Genomic DNA, 26,629 nt, shown 5'->3' with positions numbered 1-26,629 from the left:
TGTGTGTGCGCGCGCGCGCGTGTGTGTGCGTGTGTGTGTGAGACACAGATCACAGGTGGGTGTATGTTATTAATTCCATTCCCTGTAACAACATTGAAGCTTCTCCTGGTTATAGAATTACATTACTGTAATAATGTCCCCAGCAAATATTACCGCTCACAAACTAGTTTATGATATTCAGCCTGAAAACTACAACACAGAGACCAAAGACTACAACATCCAGCCTAAAAACGACAACATCCAGCCTAAGAACTACAACATCCAGCCTAAAAACGACAACATCCAGCCTAAGAACTACAACATCCAGCCTAAAAACTACAACACAGACCAAAAACTACAACATCCAGCCTAACAATACAACACACAGACCAAAACGTATTCTATGACTTAGGCTGTGTCTTAGCAGCAAAAAAAGACGGATGCAAGAATTAGAGGAGCGATTTAACCCATTCAATCCGAGAACGCATCTGTGTCATTTTTAGATTTCTTTGGCTATAAAAAAATAGCAGATATACAAGCTCATAGCGTGGCACCGAGTGCTGCACTATGAGCTTGTAGATCTGCTATTTTTGAAAAATTGTGAAAATTTGAAAATCTTTATATATATTTTTAAAAGGGAACATATTTAACTCAAATCTTTGCGTCTGGGGATTCTACATATGTCTTCTAAATCCTAACTGTTTTTTTTTTTTATGTTGCTATAATATCAGTGGTTCTCAAACCTTTTCATGTCAAGGACCCCCAAAATAATATGTATTTGGCCGCAGACCCCCCCCCCCCCCCCATCTCAAAATATGCCGTTCCAGGGACCCCCCCAGAAGCAAAGATTTGAGTTACAAATGGTCGCTTTAAAAAATATATATGTATATATTATTCAAAGATTTGCCCACATTTTCAAGATTTTTCAAAACTAGCCGCGCTATGAGCTTGTACATCTGCTATTTTTGAATGGCCAAAGTTTTAAATAATGGTTAAAGGGGTTAAAAACCTAAAATGACAGATGCTTTCCCGGTCTCTGTCAGGGAGCGTGTGTGTGTTCATCATTTCAGTCAGAGGCTCGGTTGATTTCAGAGTTGCAGTGTTCAATGCAAACCTTCTAAAAGCCCTACAACCTAATCTGATGGAATCTTGCGGTCTGACAGATGTCTTGACAAACCGTCTTACACGTTGACACGCAGTCCAGGAATGCAGTGGACTAAAACCCGGGCTGTAGTTGTGTCTACTGCCAGTAATTACACCAATTAAGTCAATGAAATCAAGTTATATGAGCTTATTCTTCAAATGTGTGGAATGCAAAGCCGTCTACAGGGATCGCAAATGGACGAGTGAATGTGAAAGCTCAGGTTGTATCCTCCTTCATCCAGTGGTGGAAAGTAACTAATTACATTTACTTAAGTACTGTACTTAAGTACAATTTTGAGGTATTTGTACTTTACTTGAGTATTTCCAAATTCCAATACTTTTACTCCTACTCCACTACATCTCAGAGGCAAATATGGTACTTTTACTCCACTACAATTATTTGAAAACTTTAGTTACTAGTTACTTTTCAGATATAAATTATGATATTATGAAACATACATGAACCACTTCAGCCCTATTTTATACATAGGCTATTTGAAAATAGCCGATCTACAAGCTCGTAGATCTTGAGCTGGTAGATCGGCTATTTTCAAACACTTTAGTACTTTTACTTTTGGTACTTTAAGTACATTTTGATGGCAATACGTTTGTACTTTTACTCAAGTAAATGTTGAGACTTTTACTTGTAACAGAGCACTTCTACATTGCACTATTGATACTTTTACTTAAGTAAAACATTTGAGTACTTTTTCCACCACTGCCTTCATCCATCCATCCATCCGTCTTCAACCGCTTATCCAAAACCCGGTTCCAGCAGAGAGCTCCAGACTTCCCTTCCCCCGAGCAACATTAGCCACTTCCTCCTGGGGGGGATACCGAGGCGTTCCAAGGCCAGTGTGGAGATATAATCCCCCCCCCCCCCCATCTGGTCCTTGGTCTGCCAGGGGGTCTTGGGGGGGTCGGACATACTCCAAGGACCTCCCTAGGAGGCATCCGTACTAGATGCCCGAAACCACCTTAGCTGGCTCCTTTCCAAGAGAAGGAGCAGCGGTTCTAGTCTTTCGCGGATGACTGAACTTCTCACCCTATATATCTGTATCCTCTGGGTTCTAAAGCCTTCCACTGTGGTCCAGGGACAGTCATAACGGCACTCTGGGTTCTAAAGCCTTCCACTGTGGTCCAGGGACAGTCATAACGGCACACGTGCGCCATGACTTCCACACACAACAGCATTGCTAATCTCCTGGATGGATTCATTGTTATGCAAAGTCACATTTCAAGATGAATGTTCTTGTCTTTAATGTACACAAGAGTAAAAGTCTTTTGGTTTTCATTTCTCGACATTACGACAGCAATAAGAACAATAAACAGAGAAATAATAAAGAACAGCAACAACAGTAAGTAAAATAGCACGGTATGAGGCGTCTGCATGCACACCCTGACTCCAGATCAGTTCACAGACACACACACACACACACTGAAGACAAGAGAAACCAGCACAATGGGTCAGTAGCACTGTGTGGCACTGGTGCGTGCGTGCGTGCGTGCGTGCGTGCATGTTTTTTGTTGTTGTTTTTACCCAGGGTAGTAGCTGAGCACAAGTGCTAATTTTCCGCAACATCCTAAACAGACACACACAGACAAGACTTGGGAGCTGACCAGTACAACCACAGTCTTAATACTGTTGGCCACTGAGCAGCACCACTAGAGCAGCCGGTCCGCGGAATCGAACCGGGGAACCTTCTGGCAACATGTGCGTTCCTCTAACCTTTAGGCCACCACTGGCCTGCGTGTGCGTGTGCGTGTGCGTGTGTGAGTGTGTGTGTGTGTGTGTGTGTGTGTGTGTGTGCGTTTTTTACCTTGGTAATGAGTATGCGGTAGCGTTCTAGCAGGGTGTGGTCGCTATGACAACCAGAGAGGAGGGTCCACACTTCAGCTCTCAGGGCCTCAGGGACCCCCGGCTTCACCAGAGCAGACAGACCCTTAGGACGCATGGACAGGTTCCCATGCCTCAACACACACACACACACACACACAGGTTTGTGTTACTATACTTGTGAGCACATCAACATTTTAAGACTGTGATTTTATGAATGCTTCTTCTATTTTTGAGCGGTGTAGCCGCTCCTATAAGTGGGGTTGGGGTCGCTGTACTGTGATTGGCTGATAAGTATTCATACCCTTTGCTCAGTACTGTGATTGGCTAGCGAGACACATGATGAAATTCATAACCTGTACTGTGATTGGCTGATAAGTATTCAGACCCTTTGCTCAGTACTGTGATTGGCTAGCGAGACACATGATGAAATTCATAACCTGTACTGTGATTGGCTGATAAGTATTCAGACCCTTTGCTCAGTACTGTGATTGGCTAGCGAGACGCATGATGAAATTCATAACCTATAAATAGCACCACGCACTTTAAAAAAAACGCTTCCATCACTGTGATGACCACTGTTCTAAATAACACCGCTCACTTCACACTGGGTGTGATTTTACTTTACTGGAGTATTTCCAATTTTCAACACTTTTACTTCTACTACATCTCAGAGGCAAATATTGAACTTTTACTCCACTACAATTATTTGAAAACTTTTGTTACTACGGTAGTTACTTTGCAGATATGAATTATGATATAATTCAAGTACCAACAAACACACGTAAGATTGTATCTCTATAACTCTGATCCTGTTTGAATGCTGCAAACAGTTTTCTCACCATCTGTTGAGGATTCCTCCCCAGGACTCCAGGATCTTTTCAGGACAGTCCTTGGAAACGTCCCCCGTCCCACTGGAGATCTCACTGTCACTGTCTGAATGATAATAATATATTTATTATGTCCCACTGGAGATCTCACTGTCACTGTCTGAATGATAATAATATATTTATTATGTCCCACTGGAGATCTCACTGTCACTGTCTGAATGATAATAATATATTTATTATGTCCCACTGGAGAACTCACTGTCTGAATGATAATAATATATTTATTATGTCCCACTGGAGATCTCACTGTCACTGTCTGGATAATAATAATATATGTATTATGTCCCACTGGAGATCTCACTGTCACTGTCTGAATGATAATGATATATTTATTATGTCCCACTGGAGATCTCACTGTCACTGTCTGGATAATAATAATATATTTATTATGTCCCACTGGAGATCTCACTGTCACTGTCTGAATGATAATAATATATTTATTATGTCCCACTGGAGATCTCACTCACTGTGACTGTCTGAATGATAATAATAATATATTTATTATGTCCCACTGGAGATCTCACTGTCTGAATGATAATAATATTCATATTAATAACAATTAATTATATATTTTTTATTATGTTCCACTGGAGATCTCACCGTCCGTCACTGTCTGCAGAATGTAAACAATATCCATATGAATACTTATATGTGATTTATTATGGAGATCTCACTGTCTGAATAATAATAATAATATCAATATGAATAATTATATGTGATTTATTATGGAGATCTCACTGTCCCTGTCTGCAGGGCACACACGTCACATGACAGATCCAAACACATCACAGACAGACAGACAGACAGACAGACAGACAGACAGACAGACAGGTGAAATGTATACCTTCCTCGTTGTCCTCCTCGTCAGCAGGTGAGGTGGGCTGTCCCGCGTTGCGTCTCTCCGACTCCCTCTGAAGGCTGACCACCTCGTACACCACGTCCCCCTGACTGGCCTTGTCTGAGCGCTGCACACACACACGCACGCGCACACACACACACACAAGAGAATGAACACATTTTGGAACTATCCAACAATCCAACAATCAACTGAGCGTGGTTAAAGTCCTGAGGGCTACAGAGAGGGAACGTACTGTACTAAAGTGGGATCAAGTGGGATCAACAACACATGACCCCGAGGTCAACCCAGTGAGGACGGGCAGAGACTATCAGCAACGTCTGCCAGTTAGAAAATACTCAGTGCAGCTGCTGCATACTAGGGGTGTGCCGACTAATTTCACCAAACGATACGATACGATATTGGGCTCACAACTTCGATACGATTTTGATACGATACGATACGCACTTTTTTATTATGAAAATATATATAAAGCAAATAATATATATAAAAAAGCAAATGCAAACAAATAATTCTGTTTTTGCATTATTCAGACATGCAAACTTGTAGCTTTTCAGCTACAATAGCCGTTTTGAATCCAAATAGGGCAATAGTGTGACACCTGACCCGAAAAAAAACAACATGTTGTCACCCTTTTCACCTCGGGGCTGTTTGCATGCCTGATTATTATTATTGTAAAAAAAAAAAAAAAAAATCAAAACGATATTTTTTTTCCCCAAAACGATACATATCGTCACGAAAACGTATCGCGATATATCGCGGGACGATATATCGGCACACCCCTACTGCATACACTGTTACACACACTCTAGGGCAGTGGTTTTTTCAGACTTTTTTCAAGTCAAGGACCGGCCAAATTGATATCAATTTGGCCGCGGACCCCCATCTGAAAATATTATGTGCCAGGGACCCCCCCCCCCCCTATACGAGATTTGGGTGAAGATGTTTTAAAAAATATTCCAAATGTTCAAAAAATTTTCAACATTATTTTGAAAATAGCAGATCTACAAGCTCACAACGCGTCGCTTTGTGACGCGTTGTGAGCTTGTAGATCGGCTATTTTCAAATAGCCAATGTATGTCAGGCTCAAGTGGTTGAACTGAACTGAACTGAAAGTGAACTGAAAGTTGAACCGAGTGCCGCGCTATGAGCTTGTAGATCTGCTATTTTTGAAAAATTGTGAAAATGTTTGCAAATCTTAGAATATATATATACTTTTAAAGCAAACTTTTGTAACTCGAATCATTGCTTCTGGAGGTCCCTGGAACAAACAAAATATTTTGAGATATTGTTTTATTTTTTATATATTTTTTTATTATATATTTTTCAAATAAATGTTAAAGCGGTTTAACTGAAGTGATTCCAAATATTCTGTGGCAACCCCTGGACTTGCATCAAGGAACCCCTGGCCCTGGACCCCACTTTGAGAAGCACTGCTCTAGGGCTTTGGGTTTTTACAGGAATAATTGCTGAATGGTTAATAAAACAAATAGCAATTTAACCACTAGCTGAGCTTGTAACAACTGGAGCTGCTGTAGTAGAACCAATGTGCTGCTATAATTACTAGAGCTACTGTACTGCCATCTGCTATCACACCACTTCCATTCCTGCCAATGGACTCATTCATTTCATGCTTTTTACATTCAATTTGAAGAGGTTTCACACACACACACACACACACACACACACACACACACACACACACACACACACACACCCCCACACACACACACACACACACACACACACACACACACACACACACCCCCACACACACACACACACACACACTTTGCAATTGAAAATTCTGATGACTGTAGTAATCGCTGCAATTTTATAAGGGCCACTTCATTGGTTAATCATTCATAAACCATCACCTAATCATATTAACTACTAATTCAACTCTTCAGTAGCAGCCATTTCTTATCCGTTATAGTTTTTGGTAAGGTTCACAATGAACAAATAATACCTTATCTTAACCGTTATAATGTGAGGTAGAGGTCTTAACTTATCTTACCTGTTATAGTTTAGCCTCAAACACTTTATTATACTCTTCAAGCCGGGAACAATTCTGTGTGTAGTTGATGTTATATACAGTATATAGCAACATTATTTATTTTAATGTTTTGAATAAAAACGTTTTCAGAAAACTCAAAGTTCAGGATTTAGAAGGCGTTTTTAGAATCCTCTAAATGGGTTAAGATAGTTATCTTATGTGTTGTAGTTATCTTATCTTATTTGAAATGTTGTAGTTTGCTATTGTGTTTTTGGCATTAAACGTTGAAACATATGATTACAATTTTTTCTGTTTGCCTTTTAGGATTCGTAATAAAAAAATGCACAGGGCAGATACAGTAAGACAAATAACTGAATAATTGTATACCGGTACTTTATTTAAATGTATCCTTTAACTCATTCACTGCCACAATTATTGCTGGCCGCGTTTGCCCACTGCCAGAGATTTTTCATTTAAAAAAAAAAGTACTCAGGAGCCGAGATACAGAATTTTTAAGTTTTAAGTTAACAAGGAAGTGGATGGGAGTGTAGATCTTTAAACAATCATATCTCCTTGGTCTTTGGGTCAAATTTGAAAAAAAAACTAAAAAAAAAAATTACGTTTTTTACGTCAGTGGCAGGATTGGTAAACGGGACAAATTACGTTTTTTACGTCAGTGGCAGTGAATGAGTTAATAGCAGAAATATCTGATGTACAAGCTTACAACGCGTTGCTCGGCCGCTATTTCTGCAATGTTTTGGAAACGTTTAAAAAGGAACCAGGGGGCAATTTGCAGCAGGCTTTTATTTATGTTTGCAGATCTGCGATTTTTGAAAAATCGTGAAAATGTGTGCAAATCTTTGAATATATATATTGTTTAAAGCGAACATTTTAACTCTATTCTTTGCTTCTGGGGGGGGGGGTCCCTGGAACAAAACATTTTGAGATGGAGGTTGGCATCCATATCCAAACATATCATTTTGGGGGTCCTTGACCTGAAAAAGTTTGAGAACCACTGATATAGAACCATTCGTTTTTTTCAGAATACTGTTAGGATTTAGAAGACATTTGTAGAATCGGCTTCAGGTCTTAATGGGTTAATACTGTACGCAAAACGGTGTCAGACCCCCCGGCCGGTATTGGGCGGCTATTCGCGGTATGGACTACTCTTTGGAAATATATACGGTATGTATAAATTGTGAAAGGCCTGTGGGCGGAAGGTGTTATAATCTCACCTGTTGTAGTTTGAGGTAGAAGGTGTCGCTGTAGGCTTTGCGGCTGAAGTACCAGAAGCGTTCGTTGGCTGGATAGACCCTGACCACGGTCTCCAGGAGGAACCTGACGGGTTCCAACACCTCTGTCACCACCAGGTCCACCGCTACAGTCATATATACCTGCTTATCTGTACAAAAATATATATTTATATACACATTTATCTGTAGAATACATTCATATCATATTCACCTGTTTATCTGTACAATACATACCGTACACCAGTTTATCTGTAGAATACATAAATATTGCCTTGCTCAATAAATCTATATACACCTGAACACAGAGTGCCTCAGTATTTTTCCCCAACAGTCTGCCTCAACACAAGCAGAACTTTGGGTTCCTTTGCTTCTATACATGATTATATTATATTATATACACCTGTTTATCTGTAGAATACATGTACTGTATGTTATATTAATACACCTGTTTATCTGTAGAATACATGAATATTATATTATATACATCTGTTTATCTATAGAGTACATTAATTTTATATTAATTTATACACATGTTTATCTATCAGAGTACATTGATATTATACACGCAACATTTTGAGAAAAAGCGTCCAAAATAGGGACACCAAGGTTGATGAGGTTAACACTGTGCATCGTGGTCTCACCTTTGGGGGTGTCTTCATTGAGAGCCTGGAAAGCAGCCATGTTGGGGTTCCATGTTCCAGTGATGAGGTATGCCTTCCCATCAGAACTCTTCCCCATGGACTCCTGGACAGTAGTTCATTTATTTATTTATTGTACATTCAAAGGTCACATTTTAATGACACATTAATTACACTCACATAATGTATATTAGCTTCAAAGTGTGTCAAAACTACTGTGTGACCAATCACAACGCGGATAATGTAGAGGGGTCAGGACTCGACTATCTGACCAATGAAAGGAAGGTGCAGGCTTATAATTGACCAATGAAGACAGGGGGGGGGGGGGCTTGACAAATTGTAATGAAAAGGACAAGTTACATGCCAATTAAACTAATTAAAAAGATAAGTTGCTGCTAAGCCAATAAAAAAGGTGGGAACATTTATTAACTAAAGAAAAATACACAAACACACATTTTTAATAATAACATTTATTCAACCAATGACAAGACAAATAAACTGTATTTGAACAATGAAACAGTGTTTAAAGAGAGTGCTCACCATGTCTAAAAGATGCATGTCACTGTTGCGTACTTTCTGCCCCGGACTCAGCAGCATGCCAAAACACCTGCAACGCACGCACGCACACACCAAAAAATGAATGAATGAACACACACACACACACACACACACACACACACACACAAAATATAAAACAGCTCTAACAAGAACAAGAACCAAAAGCAGGAAGTAGCCTATAAACGCACAGCTGCAGCTAGGCAACGACTTTTGTAATATTCTTATTTAAAGCAGCACTATGTAGCTTTACTGTTCTACCCGGGGCGGCAGTGGTTCAGGGGTAGAGTGGCCGGGTAGAGCGAACTGGAAACCGCAAGGTTCCCAGTTCGATCCCGGGCTGGGGCGCTCCCCAAGCGTTACTGTCGAAGTGTCCTTGTGCAAGACACTGAACCCCTAATTGCTCCCGATGAGCAGGTTGGTGCCTTGCATGGTTTCCTCCGCCATCGGTGTATGAATGTGTGTGTGAATGGGTGAATGGCACAATCAATGTAAAGCGCTTTGGATAAACGCAGCCCAATTGTATAAGTTATAATGTATTAACCCAATTAGACCTGAGGCTGATTCTAAAAACACCTTCTAAATCCTGAGTTTTCTGAAGAACTTCAAACATTTATTCAAACAAATTCTGAAAATTATGTTCCTATTTTCTGAAAATAATGGGATTTCTGATGAGGGTTTGCTTTGAATGGAGCACAGTGCACACCATTTACACAATAAAAATCAAATGACAGTGTGGTCCAGTATCATTATGTTAATTAAAACTAATAAGTAGCACTAGTGATGTGGTTTTATTTTATGGCACATTTTCCATTATAGCATTGGACCATAATGTAGGGTGACCATACGTCCTCTTTTACCCGGACATGTCCTCTTTTGAGGTGCTGTCCGGCCTGTCCGGGGGGAGTTTATAAAATCCTTCAAATGTCCGGTGTTTTGGGATTATTATTTTTTTACACTGAAAGCGCTAAATATGGTCCTTCCGTAACCCTGGTTCCGCAACACGGCTGTTGACAGGCTGCTGGAGGCACACGTGACTCACGTGTGCCTCCAGCAGCCGGTCAGCAGACGTGACCAAACACACACACTCACACACACACACACTCACTCACTCACTCACACAGACACACACGGAACAGTGTCGCGCTCAGCGCTGCCTATCATTGCTCCCCGAAAAAGTTACACAGACAGACAGAGGCGGAGAAAATGCCGAAACGCAAATGTAACTTCACGGATGAAATGCGCAAAAAGTACCCGTGTTTTCGTCTGGGTCGTGACAAATGCGAAGCAGAGTGTACTGTTTGCAAAGCAGGAACATATGTCTCCGTGGCAAATAAGCAGGCTACTTCTCTTTTTTCTTTTTGTTTAATTAACAGGTTTTGAGGCATTTTTTACATTTTTACATGATTATAGACATGAGAGAGATGTTATTTTGAAGAATGGGGTACCGAAACATTAAATAACAGGCTACTTCTCTATTTTCTTTTGTTTAATTAACAGGTTTTGAGGCATTTTTTACATTTTTACATTATAGACATGAGAGAGGTTATTTTGAAGAATGGGGTACCGAAACATTAAATAACAGGCTACTTCTCTTTTTTCTTTTGTTTAATTAACAGGTTGAGGCATTTTTTACATTTTTACATTATAGACATGAGAGAGGTTATTTTGAAGAATGGCTCCCCCAAAATAATTAAATAACATAACCCTAACCCTAACCTTAAAACCGAAATAAAGTTTTAAAAAAACAGTTACAAAATCCACCCAAAATCCACCCATTTTTGCCCCAAAAAACGGCCAAAACCGCCCAGAACCGCCCCAAAAAACGGCCAAAACCGCCCCAAAAAATCGCGCGAATGCGAATCCAAAAAAACTAACGAATGCGCGCGCAGCGCGCGTGCATTCGTTATGTGTCCTCTTTTTGGGAATTCAGAATATGGTCACCCTACATAATGGATCAGATCAACATTGTGGATGGTACCACTGTACACAGTATGTGCTCAGGAAGGAGGCGCCATCTAGTGGTCACCCTGGTGATTACTATGGATACAGTTTGTCTCCTCCTCTCCTCTCCCACATCTGTCTGTCTGTCCGTCTAACTATAAACACACATTAACAGCTAGGTCTGCTTAGCTGCTTCCCTGCTATTAGAGAGCTTATGCGTACGTGCGCGTGTGTGTGTTGAGGGTGACTCGGCAGTGACAGAGTTAGGTGTGTTTGTGTGATTTCAATACACCAGTTGGCCCAGATGATCCAGTTCCGTGCGGAGTTGTGTTTGAACTGTAAAGATTCTCTGTTCTTCTCTAACTCAAAGATTTGAGTTAAAAAATAGCAGATCTAGGCCTGGGGCCGCATCGTGGCGGTCCAGGCACCCTTAGGCTGCAATGCCAGCCTGAGAGCGTGTCGCGAGTTCGAATCCCGTTCCCGACGGCCTTAGCCGCGTGTCACTCCCAATGTCTTTCCCCATTTCCTGTCAGTCTACTGTCCTGTCTATAAAAAGGCATGAAAGCCCCCAAAAGCATCTTTAATTTAAAAATAAACAAATAGCAGATCTACAAGCTCATAGCGCGGCACTCGGTGCCGCGCTATGAGCTTGTAGATCTGCTATTTTTGAATAGCCAAAGAAATCTTAAAATGACACGGATGCGTTCCCATGTAAGCATGGGAGTCTCACCTCTCAATGGCCAGCTCCTTGTTACATATCTGCTGAACGGACACCAGCACCTTCTTCTGGACCCCCTGACGCAGCTTGAAGAAGAACTTATCTCTGTCCTTAGGAACAGGACTGAGGAGAGGAGAGAGGAGACAGTGAGTGTTCATTTTGTCCACTAAAACTATAAGGAAAATTGTTCGGCGACTACCTTTTCCCAGACGAAAATAAAACGAAAAAATATCTAAGCTATGATGACTAAACCTACAACTAAATATATGCACACAATTTCGTCCAAAAAAAAAAAAGACTAGACTAAAATGTTAGGGAGGGACTAGAGGACAGAAGTCATTTTATGCTTCCGAAAATAGCTAATCTACAAGTTAGATTTTTGGCACACAGCCAAGTATTAACACATTGTGTGCCAGAGGTTTATTAAAATAGGGTACGTTCAGTGCCAACATATCTTCCATCCACTTACGTTGATATGTTTCGTGCTGTAGAAGCCCCGACGCGGAAGTGCGTGTAAACAAAGCGTGCGTGCGAGACGGCGGTGGGTCCCCCGACTAACGCCTGGAACAATAATATTTCTAACGCGATCCTCCATCGCAGAGTGATCGCCGATCGAAAACGGCTCACTTCCACCACGTTAAAAAGAAATGGAGATATTAGGCTTTTAGTCAAGGAGTTAACATTGGAGCGGCCGACCGGAAGCATTTTTTACATGGATCCACATCCGGCCTCTCCTTCTCAGAGACTCTTTGGATGATCCCAAAGTTTCGTTAGAGCGCCCCCACGTGGGAAAAATATATTTTTCTAAAAATGGGCCAAAAACGGTCCGGACCGTTTATGGCACTCAATGTGTTAATTAGGCATTATGACGCCATCAACGCCTGCCAACATAAACTTTAGGGTTAGACTAAAACTAAAACATTTCAGATGACTAAAATGTGACTAAAACTAAATAGAATTTTATTCAAAAGACTATGACTAAAACTACATCCAACTTTGCTGTCAAAATGAACACTGAGAGGAGAGGATTAACCCATTAAGACCTGAGACGATTCTTTAAAAAAATCAGATTTTTGTACTGTATGTAAAAAAAACAGTTTTTGAAAAAAAAATCTAAAACATTTTTTTTTTCATTTTTTTTTTCAAAAATAGCAGATCTACAAGTTCAAAACAGTTTTTGAAAAAAAATCTAAAACATTTTTTTTTTCATTTTTTTTTCAAAAATAGCAGATCTACAAGTTCATAGCGCGGCACTCGGTGCCGCGCTATGAGCTTGTATATCTGCTATTTTTGAATAGCCAAAGAAATCTAAAGTGACACAGATGCGTTAAGCAATATCACATTCTTTGTTGTACAACTGTGTCGTGCAAAAACTCTACAAGCTCACAGTGTGCTGTAGATCTTTTTATCTTCTTCTCCTAATCTTGCAAATTGATTATTTCATCAAAATAGTATTATGATATTTCTCGTTTAGTGCTGCTGTCCAACCTGTAGTTCCCTTTGCCGTCGTCCTCTTTGACCTCCAGGGAGGCGGTGAAGGTGAACTGGTCGCTGTCAGGAGACACACACACTGAGGAGTCCCTGATGTCTGGAGCTGACGGACGAGACGAGCGCTTGAACGCCGTGGAGAAACTGTACAGGATGCGACTCACCTGGGGAAACACACACACACACACAGAAAAACACACACACACACAGACACACACACACACACACAAACCCATTAAGACCCGAGGCCGATCTACAAAATGTCTTCTAAATTCAGTTTTCTGAAAAACGTATGTTGCTATATCAGTGGTTCTTTTTCACGCCCAAAATGTTAGGTATTTGGTTGCGGACCCCATCTGAAAATATGTTGTTCCAGGGACCCCCCAGAAGCAAAGATTTGAGTTCTAAATGTTCGCTCAAAAATATATATATATTCAAAGATTCGCACAAATGTTCAGGATTTTTCAAAAATAGCGGATCTAAAAGCTCATGGCGCTGCACAAAGCGCTATGAGCTTGTATATCTGCTATTTTGTAATAGCTATAAGTACAAAATATGGTTAAAGTGGTTAAAATGATAGTGACACAGATGCTTTCCCGGTTTTAATGGGTTAAAACAACACGGCACAGTGGAGAAACTGTACAGCAGGGGTGGGTGATCACTGGCACACTGACATATAAGTGTGAGAGAGAGGATTTTTATTCTAAAATAAAATATTGTAAAAAATGTACCGGTAGTCAGTTAACTCATTCAGTGCCAATGAAATAAAAAGATTATTGCGAACTGTGCGAGCAATTTTTCAATTTTCTTATACCTTTTTCAAGTAGTCACAGAATATTTATCTCCAGTATAATCGATCCCCTGATGGGTGCTAATCACTGAGGGTTGCACTGTGTGGTTTCACAAATGTCAACGAGGTCATTGGACCTTGTTGGCATTAATTGTCTGCCTTTTGAAAATAACATAATAACATTGAAAAATACATAGTAAAAAAAAAATGCTCAGGAGCCGAGATACAGCCTTTTTCAGTAATAAGTTAAACAAGAAGTGAATGGAGCAGCAAATCTTCAAATGATGATATCTTGGGTTCTGAACGTTTTTTTCCCCCCCAAAAAAAAAAAACGTTAAACACGTCAATGGCACTCAATTATGGTAGTTAAATTAGGTCGCCTCACATCTCTATGCAAATTACATCCTGCACATAATTCTACATTCATTTAAACTCTGAACTCTGACTGATCTAATGATCAATCCTGTGGAAGAAAATATTTCAGAAGAAGAAGAAAAATAAAGGTTGTTATGCATAATGTATGGACAATCTGTTGGAAATACATTTTGATGTGGTGTCATAACTAATAACTATGAGTTTATATATATACACACATCAAGAAAGAAAAAAACGTGGCACTTCATGTCAAAAAGGTTGCTGACCCCTGCTGTACAGGATAGCACTCACCTGGAGGGACAAACCCAAACGCATATCCAATGAATAAATAGAATAAAAAAAGGCTACTATTGTTTTGCAGTTTTTCATAGTTTTATATATTTTTTGTTTTGACCTTTTGTTTTCAAATTCAGTTCAGTTTTAATTTGTTTTTTAAAAGCCAGTTTGCTAGTTTACTACCACTGCGATGCCTTGTGAGCTTGTAAATCCGCTTTTTTTTTTCTTCAAGTTTTGAATGTATGGCCCCAGCAGTTAGACTGCTCTGTATAAAAACTGACTTCTACACATTATAACGTAATAGTGTTCAACACATTATAACGTAATATTGTTATACACATTTTAACGTAATATTGTTCTACGCATTTTAGCGTAATATTGTTCTACACATTATAACGTACGGTTATGTAAACACATGTTATTGTAACTCACAGCCTCTTTGATGTGACAGGAGAACACATGGATCTGGAAGTCCTCAGAGCTCCTGTAACTCTCAGTGAAGGAGAAGCAGTCGGCCTCAACAGAGGCCTCTTTGCCCCGAGCGCAGAACAGAACCTTGTAGATGGGGAACGACGCAAGCTCTGTCCCCGAGGCCTGGTCCACGATCCTAAAAACACAATACAGCAGGTTTAGTTCTAATAGGGTTCTATCTATGAGCCTAAAAACACAATACAGAATGATTAGTTATAATAGGGTTCTATCTATGAGCCTAAAAACACAATACAGAATGATTAGTTATAATAGGGTTCTATCTACGAGCCTAAAAACACAATACAGAATGATTAGTTTTAATAGGGTTCTATCTACGATCCTAAAAACACAATACAGAATGATTAGTTTTAAAAGGGTTCTATCTACGATCCTAAAAACACAATACAGCAAGTTTAGTTCTAATAGGGTTCCATCTACGATCCTAAAAACACAATACAGAATGATTAGTTTTAATAGGGTTCTATCTACGATCCTAAAAACACAATACAGCAAGTTTAGTTCTAATAGGGTTCCATCTACGATCCTAAAAACACAATACAGCAGGTTTAGTTCTAATAGGGTTCTATCTAGGAGCCTAAAAACACAATACAGAATGATTAGTTTTAATAGGGTTCTATCTACGATCCTAACAACTAGGGGTGGAAATTAAAATCGATTCATAGATTAATTCGCGATGCTGACATGGACGATTATGAATTGATTCACAAATGTCCAAAAACAAGTCTGCACATAAGTGTCCCACTAGAAATAACATGTACAGAACCCCAACCTACAGACATACTGAGAAACATTGGCGTGTATACACGTCGCCCACTGACCTGACACAGCCGTCGGGGTGGTTGGGGACGTGCAGGGTGACGGGGATGGGGATGGCGCTCTCCTCTCTCAGGGTGGCCATGGCTCTCTGAGCCTCCGGCTCGCTGCGGGGGGCTTTGACCCACGTGCAGCCCAGGTAGGACAGCTTACTGAACTGGACACTGTCCTCTTCTGGGGCTGGAGGACCACCAGACACTGACGGACTCGCTGACACGCGCACGCACACACACACACACACACACACAGATGGACAGGCAACAAGAAGACATGCGTTAATGTTGTCCACTGGAATGGTTGTTGGTTCAAATCCCTGAATGAGGATCGACCAAGACAAAAATAGCAAGGCATGCCATCTCCGGTTTACTTCCTGTATCTGAGTGACGTAGGTGGACGCCTTTTTAGGAGAGCGGAAGCAGTTTGGAGTCTATTAACCCTTTAAGACCTGGAACGCATCCGTGTCACTTTTTGAGTGCCGCGCTACGGGCTTGTAGATCTGCTATTTTTTTTTTAATCTAGAAAATGTGTGCAAATTAATACATTTATATTATTTTAAAGCGAAAATCTTTAACTCAAATCTTTGCTTCTGGGGGTCCCTGGAACAACATATTTTGAGATGGGGGTCCGCGGCCAAATACATATCATTTTGGGGGTCCTTGACATGAAAAAGTTTGAGCACCACTGATATAGAAACATACGTTTTTCAGAAAACTGTTGGGATTTAGAAGACATTTGTAGAATCGGCTTCAGGTCTTAATGGGTTAATTCCAGTAGAAGAGTGAACGTGAACACAGCTTCTGAACCATTCTTTAGCTCCATGGTCTCTGAACTAAATATTGGACCCGAACGTCACAAGCCACACAATATTCCCAAGATTTTCACACTAAAATTGCATTTTTTTCAGAGAGACAAATCAGGAGAAAATCTATTTTTATTATTGACCTTTCTCTGTCCCGGCAACACACTCTCGCGGCTGCAATTGGGATGGCAGATCTTCCTAAGAATTCACCATCTTTGCGATCGATCTCTCTCTACCCCAAAAGTGCAAAGGTCACAGGTTAAGCGTGGCTTAAATTAAAGCTGTAAGTCAAAAATTAGAGAAGGCTGGTTATCTATCATTACAAAGGTCGTTGGTTTGAATCCCTGCAGGGGCTAGATGGAGAAAATATGGTCTGTCCCGTCTCTCTCCATCCTGTCTCGTCTCGCTCTATCCTTTCTCTCTCTCCATCTAGTCTCTCTCTCTATTCTTTCTCTATCTCTTTCTTACTCTCCATCTTGTCTCTCTCAATCATGCATCTCTCCATCACCTTAAGAGATGGCTTAAAAGACAAATCAAACTAATTATCAGCTCAATTTGTCATTGCTGTCATTTTTGTAAATTGTAGTTGTTTTATCTTTTGTACTTGTACTGATGGGTATATGTTTTGTATTGATAGTAATAGATCGCAATTTTTAACAACCTGCTCTGGGACTACAGAGGAAAATGTGCTCTTTGCTAACTCTGACTCATTCACATTGATGTGAAATATTGATTAATGTGCATTGTCCCTGGTAAATAAATGCATCTTCTCTCTGGCTCTATCATGTCTCTATCTCCATCGTCTCTCTCTCTATCACAGCAGTCTTTCAGTGCTTTAATGAAAGGCAGAGAACGACAGGAAATACCAGGTTTCACACACACACACACACACACACACACACACACACACACACACACACACACACACACTGAATGAGACAAAGAGAGGGTTCATCTGATCACATGACTCAAATATTCTTGGTTGTATACAGATACCTAGAAAACAGTATGTGACTAGTGCGTGCACGTGGCGCGTGTGCACGTCTATGCAAACGAGACCTGTCACAGTTATAAATACAGACAACACTGAGTGTTCTATTTACAGAGCCTCTACGAATAGAAGATCACTTCTACACAAGGTGTGGTAAAGACACCGCTCTCACTAAGACATCTAAGAGAGAGAGAGAGAGAGAGAGAGAGAGAGAGAGAGAGAGAGAGAGAAATAGACAGACAGACAGAGGAGGGGGGACAAAAAGAGCAAAACAAAGACAAGGCAGAGACATGGAACCAACAAGAGAGAACAATGACTGAGAAAGAGAATGAGAGAAACACGTATAAAACAAGAACATTAGAACAGAATGAAAGAGAGAGGAAAGAGAGAGAGAGAGAGAGAGAGAGAGAGAGAGAAAAAAAAAAGGAAGCGAAAAGAGAAGAGTGAAGCTTAATTTATACTTTCTACGACGACGCACGATGCTCTATGCACAGCAGACATATTGAGTCAGGGTGCTGATATTGTGCATGTTGTCTCACTGGAAACAATCTGCTACACCAGTGGGTCTCAAAGTGTGGTCCAGGGACCCTCATGGTTTCCTTGAATGGCCCCTTACGGGTGTGTAACTCCGAGAGTACATACAAATGGAACCAAATGGACCCGTGAGGGTTCATTTGGTTCCATAATGGCTGCTGTGAATAGAGCCTATATACACATTAAGAATGAGCAAGCGAACGAGTGTGAGAGGGACAGAGGAAGGAAGTGTCTCGTTAAACACGCGCAAACAGGAAGCAGAGCAATGAGGGGCTATAAACTACATGAAACTCCTCATCACCAATATACCGTACTTCTCTACGATACACTTATCACTGCCACACACTTCTCCCACCTGTTACCTTTGAGCCATGTTTATCCCATTGATACCCGGAACGCATCTGTGTCACTTTAGATGTCTTTGGCTATTCAAAAATAGCAGATATACAAGCTCGTAGCGCGGCACCGAGTGCCGCGCTACGAGCTTGTAGATCTGCTATTTTTGAAAAATCGTGATTTTTTTTTTTTAATATTTTTTTCCGAATAATTGTTAGAATTTTGAATTTTTTAGACGCTGCCTCAGGTCTTAACACATTGAATGCCAATCGCGTAGATCTACGCGAACCTATTTAAAGCCGCAGCGTGCCAGTCGCGTAGATCTACGCGAACCGCCGATTCCCATTGAAAGTGCCCCAGGTGCACTTTCCGAATTTTTTTGATCCATTTCCGTTTCCGGTCGGAAACAGAATTATTCGGGTTCCGTTTTTTTCGATCGTATCCGCTTCCTGTCTGGGATCCTGTTTAAAACTCGATTTTCTAGGTTGTTGTTTTTCTCCTCGCTGATCACTGTTTAGCGTTGATCGTCTGTATCTTCAAGATGGCGGCTCGCATTTGGAAACTGTTTTCGCTGGCCGTTTCTCACGGATCCGCTGTGTGTTTAGAACCAAATGAACGCGCACTTTTAACTTATTTAGCGAGGTCTGTGGCGACATGAAAAAAACAAAAAAACAACAATAAAACGCTGGCACTGGTGAGTACATTATGAGATTAAACTCTGGCATGGAATGTGTTAATGGGTTATAACTTTATCGTCTCCGCCAGGCCCAAAGGCATGACCGAGACTATGTTTTGCACTCCGCTTGCCCGCCTGCCCGCCCTTTGACCTGCATTTTTCACATTTGCCTTGTGTAGTGCCACCAGGAGGCCGACTTATGTAAAACACATTTTTGATATTACTCCTTCATATTTTATCCAAATTTCACACATGATACACACTCTATAGTCATGCGATCAAGACGGATCCGTTTGATTTTTCCCGTCCTATATCCCGATTGGCGAATTCAGAACATTGCTGGCCCACACTATCTTACCTGACCTGGCGGAGACCTGTGCCTCCGAGGAGCACTTTTTCTAGTTAAAGATGTTTTTTAATTAGACAGGACAGTTAGAGGAACCGGAAGCTGAGGACAGACACAGGAAGGACGTAGAACACAGGTCTCCAGCTGGAAGATACCGGTCACTAGTTGACTGGGGGGGGAAAAGGGAGATTTTCTGGGAATATTTCGAAATGGCCAACCCTCAATGCCCCCTCCCCCATATAACCCTACACTACAGACGAATAGGATATAAGAAATCATAGTTTACAATAAAAGGTAAGGATGTAAGAGAGTTATAGGTGTGTATTTTTTACTGATAGCAACAGCAGTCTCTGGAGAGAGTTTCTAACACGACACACACACACACACACACACACACACACACACACACACACACACAGTGTTACATTGCAACTAAGAGAGAAAACTCTTCTTAGAAAACCATAGGATTTGTGCATTTTCTGTCATTCACTAACTCACTCACTCAGTTTTACAACCATCTAGAGCTGGCTTAACCCATTAAGACCTGGGACACATCTGTGTCAATTTTTGATTTGAGCTAAAAAGCATTATAGCATATTTTTGAGAAATCGAGAAAATGTGTGCAAATCTTTGAATATATATATATTTTTAAGCGAACATTTTTAACTCAAATCTTTGCTTCTGGGGGTCCCTGGAACAACATATTTTGAGATGGGGGTTTTTTCAGAAAACTGTTGGGATTTAGAAGACATTTGTAGAATCGGCTTCAGGCTTAACACATTGATTGCCAGAGTTATTTCAGATTTTTTTATTTCAGATTTTTCATTGAAAAAAAAAAAAAGTACTCAGGAGCTGAGATACAAAATGTTTAAGTTTTAAGTTAACAAGGAAGTGGATAGGAGTCTAGATCTTCAACAAATCATATCTCCTTGGTCTTTGGGTCAAATTAAATTAAAAAAAATCACACAAAAAAAACTCGATCTTGGCAATCAAGTGATGGATTTTAAAAACGAGTAAAAACGAGTTAAAGGATCTACACCATGAATTTAAAAAAAATATTTGATATTTAATATCATATGGTGTATGTCCCTCAAACCTTTTTCAAAAGGTTTGAGCCTAAATCATCACTCAGATATACTCATCCCAAGTCAATTGTCTCTGGCTTATACAGCACTTTCAGCTGCAATACCAAAACGTCCTCTTGGGCAGGGGGGGGCTACTGAGCAATTCTGTCTGTTAATAAAAAAATATATTAAAAAAAATTATTTAAAAAAAAAAAAAAAAAGGAAAAATTCTGCATAAAAAGAAGCATCTAAGAAAAATACAAAATCGAAAAAAAACCACTTTGAACATTTTTGAACAATTCCACCAAGTGTTTGAGGTGCCTGTTTCACCCACTTCCGGGGGGCGGAGCAAAAATCCGAGCCCGAAGTATTTGTTCGTAGACCCCCACTTAGGGGGGGTAGAAAAGGTTTCGGAGCGATTCGGGCACTTTTCATTTAACATTGGGTTTGCCATCATTAATGTTTGTGACATCAGAAACATTTCCATTCTGAGATCGCCTGTTCAGACACGCCCATTCTGGAAATCCATGAAATGAGAAGGAATGACTGAATTTAAAAAAAAAACATTTTTTTGGGTACAAGAGACACTGGGGACCCCAAAAAATACAAAAAAACAAGAAAAAAGTGATTTTCATGGTGTAGACCCTTTAACTCGTTCTTGGCAATCAATGTGTTAACATCATAGTTGAGTGGCTGTGCCATTCAACAGAGGAGTGTTAACCAACAGAATAATGTGTTATTTAATATAACAGCCATAGGCTTGGGAGGCATCAGGTATATATAATACCAGCGTTATGTAGAAATCCCCAAGGTATGGTTTTCCTCTTTCGATTTAACCGATACGGAGATGCTGTACTGTACGGGGGGGGGGAAAGAAAACTAACACACAAAACGTTTAGCAAGAAGCCACTCTAAGCAGTCATTATGGTTGTGTTTAACCAGAGCAGAGCATGACGCCACCAGTCTGGAGGACTGGGAGTGTCCTGAGCTGTGGTCACACACACACACACACACACACACACACACACACACACACACACACACACACACACACACACACACACACACACACACACACACACACACACACACACACACACACACACACACACACACACACGAGTATTTAAATGTATATGCTTGTATGTATGAGTATGTGACTAATAAAGTATTTTAAGTTTGAATGCAGAACAAAGGTACCTGGTGTAGGAACGGCGTCCAGGATGTCTGCCTGGGCTCTGGGCTCTTTGGGGACCTCCGTGTCCGCCTGTCTCTCTGGCTGTCTGTCCGTCTGTCTCTCCGTCTTCTCCATCTTCTCCACGCTGCTCTTCTCCTCCTGCTCCTCGTCATCCAACACCTCCTCCATGGCCTTCTGGAGCTGCTCGCTGCCGTTCACTGACATCTGAGAGAGAAATAAAGAGAGAGAGAGAGAGAGAGAGAGCTATGATTACACATTTCTTTATTCCCATTTAATTGTAAATACATTGTTTTGTTTTGATAGTTTTGTTCCACTTTTGCTTTGGCGATGTAAACATATTTTTTTCTCATGCCAATAAAGCCCCTTTGAAAATTTAGGAAGGAAGGGGAGAGAGAGAGTATTTATTGAGCATTGATGCATTTACTAATGACCAAAAATGTTCTGTCTCTCTATATAATGCATTGCAGAGTGGCTCACCAGAGGACTGGTGGAGTATTTTGGTATTCTGTTAACCACCAGTCTCTCTTTACACCACTGAACAACTATTATTCATATGATTAGCTGTAGCTGCATTGTTCACTAGCCAAGTCTTTTTAACCTGAACTGGAAAACTAAAGGTGGTCCCCAGCTAAATGTGTCCGTTCAAAAAAATAGCAGATATACATGTACGGTACATCTGCTATTTCTTTATAATATATATATATTTTTAATGATCTTGAAAGTATTTGAACATTTTTCATACATTAGATTTTTCATACATTAGATTAGGGCAACACAAATGTTCTCTTCTGGGGGTCCCTGGCTCTAAACAGTTTCAGATGGGGGGGGTCCGCGGCCAAATACATATCAATTTGGGGGTCCTTCACATGAAACAGTTTGAGAACAACACTGCTTTAACCCATTAAGACCTGAAGCCGATTCTACAAATGTCTTCTAAATCTCAACAGTATTCTGAAAAAACATATGTTTCTAGATCAGTGGTGCCGATGAACAGGTCGGTGCCTTGCATGGTTTCCTCCGCCATCGGTGTATATGAATGTGTGTGTGAATGGGTGAATGTAAATGGCACAATCTATGTAAAGCGCTTTGGATAAAAGGCGCTATAGAAATGCACCATTTACCATTACATTTTTTATTTTATTTAACCTTTATTTAACCAGTAAAATCACATTGAGACCATAGTCTCTTTTACGAGTGTGCACTGGCCAAGAGAAGAGGCAAATAAATGTTACACAGCTCTGCCAGCATTATTTTACACTTTGGCTATTCAAAAATAGCAGATATACAAGCTCATAGCGCGGCATGAGCTTGTAGATCTGCTATTTTTGAAAAATCGAGAAAATGTGTGCAAATTAATTAATTCATATTCTTTTAAAGCGAACATTTTTAACTCAAATCTTTGCTTCTGGGGGGTCCCTGGAACAAAATATTTTGAGATGGGGGTTGGCGGCCAAATACATATCATTTTGGGGGGTCCCTGACATGAAAAAGTTTGAGCACCACTGATATAGAAACATACGTTTTTTTTTTTCATAATACTGTTGGGATTTAGAAGACATTTGTAGAATCGGCTTCAGGGCAAGACCACTTTGGTAGAGGTTTGGGTTATGTAGTTACCTTGCCATTATGTAACTCCAAAGGTGGGCAAGAAATAAAAAATAATTGCTCCATTGATTAGAAATTGATAATTCAAAATATGCTCCTCATTGACTTACATTGTACGGTAAAACAGCTCTCAAAGTCAGTCTTTTAGCACATAAACAAACGCAAACAAAGTTGATTCAGACAATATAGAACATCACCAAACCCAGTACTGTTTTTTTTTTAAATAAAAATGTCAACTTCCTGTTGATTTTGCCATTTTTAATAAGTAGAAAACCTGGACTGGATCCGCGGATCCGGATCCAGATCTTCAAATAGTCAAATCAACAGGAAGTTGACATTTTTATTCAAAAAACAAACAGTACTGGGTTTGGTGATGCTCTATATTGTCTGAATCAGCTATGTTTGGGTTCATTTATGGGCTAAAAGAGTGACTTTGAGAGCTGTTTTACCGTACAATGTAAGTCAATGAGGAGAAAATTTAGAATTATCAATTTCTAATCAATGGAGCAATTATTTTTGATTTCTTGCCCACCTTTGGAGTTACATCATGGCAAGGTAACTACACAACCCAAACCTCTACAAAAGTGGTCTTACCCTTTAACTCTCTCAGTGCCAAGCCCCGAGTTATCCCGAGTTTTAGGGTTATACCCTCAGTGCCAGAACGAGAAATCCTGAGGTTTTTTTTTTTAATAAATAAATAAAAAAATATTTTTATTTTTTTCAGAACCCAAGATATCATTATCTGAAGATTTGTAGCTCCATCCACTCTTTGTTTAACTTATAACTGAAAAAGTCTGTATCTCGCTTCCTAAGCACTTTTTTTTTACTTTGAAAAAAAAAAAGAAAAAAGTTGGCACAGTTCGCAATATTTGTTTTTATTTCATTGGCACTGAAAGAGTTAATGGGTTAAGTGGTTAACCAAACCAATCAAGCTACTGCATGAGAAGCAGGAGGTGTCACATGTGTGTGTGTGTGTGTGAGCCTGACCTTCAGCCTTGGCTTGCCCTCGGACCCATGGGGCGATCCTCCACCACCTCCACCTCCACCTCCTCCTCCACCGGTCTGAACCAGAACAAACTCCTCACTGGTGACGGTGGCCACGGACTCTGTGGAGCCGCTGACTTTGCCCAGGGAACGGTTGTCCTCCAGGGTGTTAATGCTGACTTTGCCCAGGGAAGAGCTGTCGTCCATGGCTGGAAAGCCCTGGACCTCAACCCCCCAACGTTCAGCTGGAGAGCGACCTCTCCACCGCTACAGGATGAGACCACATTCAAGATTCAAGACATTTATTGTCACGAGGACAGTGGTGGAAAAAGTACTCAAGATATTTTACTTAAGTAAAAGTATCAATACTGCAATATAGAAATACTCTGTTACAAGTAGAAGTCCTGAATTCAAAATTTACTTGAGTAAAAGTACAAAAGTATTGGTATCAAAATGTAATTAAAGTACCAAAACTAAAAGTACTAAAATGTTTGAAAATAGCAGATCTACAAGCTGTGAGCTTGTAGATCGGCTATTTTCAAATAGCCTAGGTATAAAATAGTGCTAAAGTGGTTAATGTGTGTTTTATAATATAATAATTGATAATTGCAAAGTAACTAGTAACTAAAGTTTTCAAATAATTGTAGTGGAGTAAAAGTACAATATTTGCCTCTAAGATGTAGTGGAGTAGAAGTAAAAGTACTGAAAATTGGAAATACTCCAGTAAAGTAAAACTACCTCAACATTGTACAGTACTTGAGTACATGTACTTAGTTACTTTACACCACTGCACAAGGATGTACGACTACATGCACTGTGAAAACCTTAGGTTGGGCTGCTCCATGGTACACAATAAAAACAATACATAAATAACAATACTAAACTATTAACAGCCCTAAAGCCATATCTAAAATAAGGTTAAAAACTGTTTAAAAACCCAGATGAGCATACAAGGCCATAACACCACAGAAGATAGTTCATAGTTTTCTTTCTCATTTAGCAGTCTTATAGCCTAGGACAGGGGTTTTCAACCTTTTTAGGCCGCGACCCCCTAAAATAATCCTATTTGAACTGGGGACCCCCCCCAAAATAATCCTATTTGAACTGGGGACCCCCCGATATAATCATATTTGAACTGGGGACCCCCCACCCTGACAAGCACTTGGAATTGTAGGAGTTGAGGCATTACATTTAGTTTGGCTCGGTTCCGAAGATAAATATTGTGAGAATAGCAGATTTACAAGCTCACAACGCCTGGCGTTGTGAGCTTGTAAATCCGCTTTTTTCAAAAATGTTGCCTCTTTCTTATATTATATATATATATCAATATATATTGACCAGTTCTTATAGTATAGTTTGCTGATAACTTTTGATGCAGTAATTGTGTTTTTCTTTTCTTTCTTCCTGTTTGTTTGAGGTATTAAAAAAGCTCTTAAAAGTCCTTAAATCATCACTTAACTGTCATCTGGGGACCCCCCACAATCATGTGGGGACTCCCCCTGGGGGTCAAGAGATGGGGGTCCGTGGGCCAATACATATCATTTTTGGGGGGGTCCTTGACATGAAAACGTTTGAGAACCACTGGTGTAGACTGATGCTAGGTTCTTGGTTGACCTATGAACCTAGATTACTGAGGCACTACACTGCAGAGTCCTGCAACGGGCCGGGTACCCGCAGATACCCGACGGGTACCCGCGTTTGACGGGTGAAAACGGGTGAATTTTTTACTTTGATAAGATCACGGGTACGGGGACGGGGACGGGCGGTACTGAACTAATCGCGGGCGGGTATCATTTTATTGTGAAAATCAGAGAGCACCGTTTCCTCCCAAACAACGTCACTTGTGTAACTTAACACAGCACAACTGCATGGAGCACGCTGGTCAGTTATCTTAACTCACAAAAACACATTGAAACATCCTGTTAAACCTTCAAATTAAAACCATCTGATGACGTAAACAACGACACACGTGTGCTGCGTAGATGCGCGTTCGCGTGCGTGGCTTAAGCTCGCTCCTCCGTCTTCACTTGATTTCTGTACAATACCTGACCAC

The 26,629-nt window shown here is 40.4% G+C and overlaps 1 protein-coding gene across 1 annotated transcript in view; it reads right to left on the bottom strand.

Annotated features, from left to right (window-relative positions):
• rabgap1l (RAB GTPase activating protein 1-like) overlaps positions 1–26,629 on the bottom strand; it is a 188,120-nt gene that overhangs the window by 139,287 nt on the left and 22,204 nt on the right. Inside the window, exons 3-14 of the mRNA XM_080430953.1 lie at positions 24,580–24,843; positions 21,990–22,191; positions 16,049–16,253; positions 15,171–15,345; positions 13,298–13,461; positions 11,822–11,932; positions 9,133–9,199; positions 8,596–8,698; positions 7,937–8,103; positions 4,694–4,814; positions 3,802–3,895; positions 2,943–3,093 (exon numbers count right to left, since the gene is read on the bottom strand). Of these exons, the coding sequence (XP_080287079.1) occupies positions 2,943–3,093; positions 3,802–3,895; positions 4,694–4,814; positions 7,937–8,103; positions 8,596–8,698; positions 9,133–9,199; positions 11,822–11,932; positions 13,298–13,461; positions 15,171–15,345; positions 16,049–16,253; positions 21,990–22,191; positions 24,580–24,783 (1,764 nt within the window). The 5' untranslated portion in view covers positions 24,784–24,843. The remainder of the gene's footprint in view (positions 1–2,942; positions 3,094–3,801; positions 3,896–4,693; positions 4,815–7,936; positions 8,104–8,595; positions 8,699–9,132; positions 9,200–11,821; positions 11,933–13,297; positions 13,462–15,170; positions 15,346–16,048; positions 16,254–21,989; positions 22,192–24,579; positions 24,844–26,629) is intronic.

Source organism: Gymnoscopelus braueri, assembly GCF_963280865.1.
Source record: "Gymnoscopelus braueri genome assembly, chromosome: 6".
In the NCBI taxonomy this organism is placed as follows: domain Eukaryota; kingdom Metazoa; phylum Chordata; class Actinopteri; order Myctophiformes; family Myctophidae; genus Gymnoscopelus; species Gymnoscopelus braueri.
This window is presented reverse-complemented; position numbering and strand designations above follow the sequence as displayed.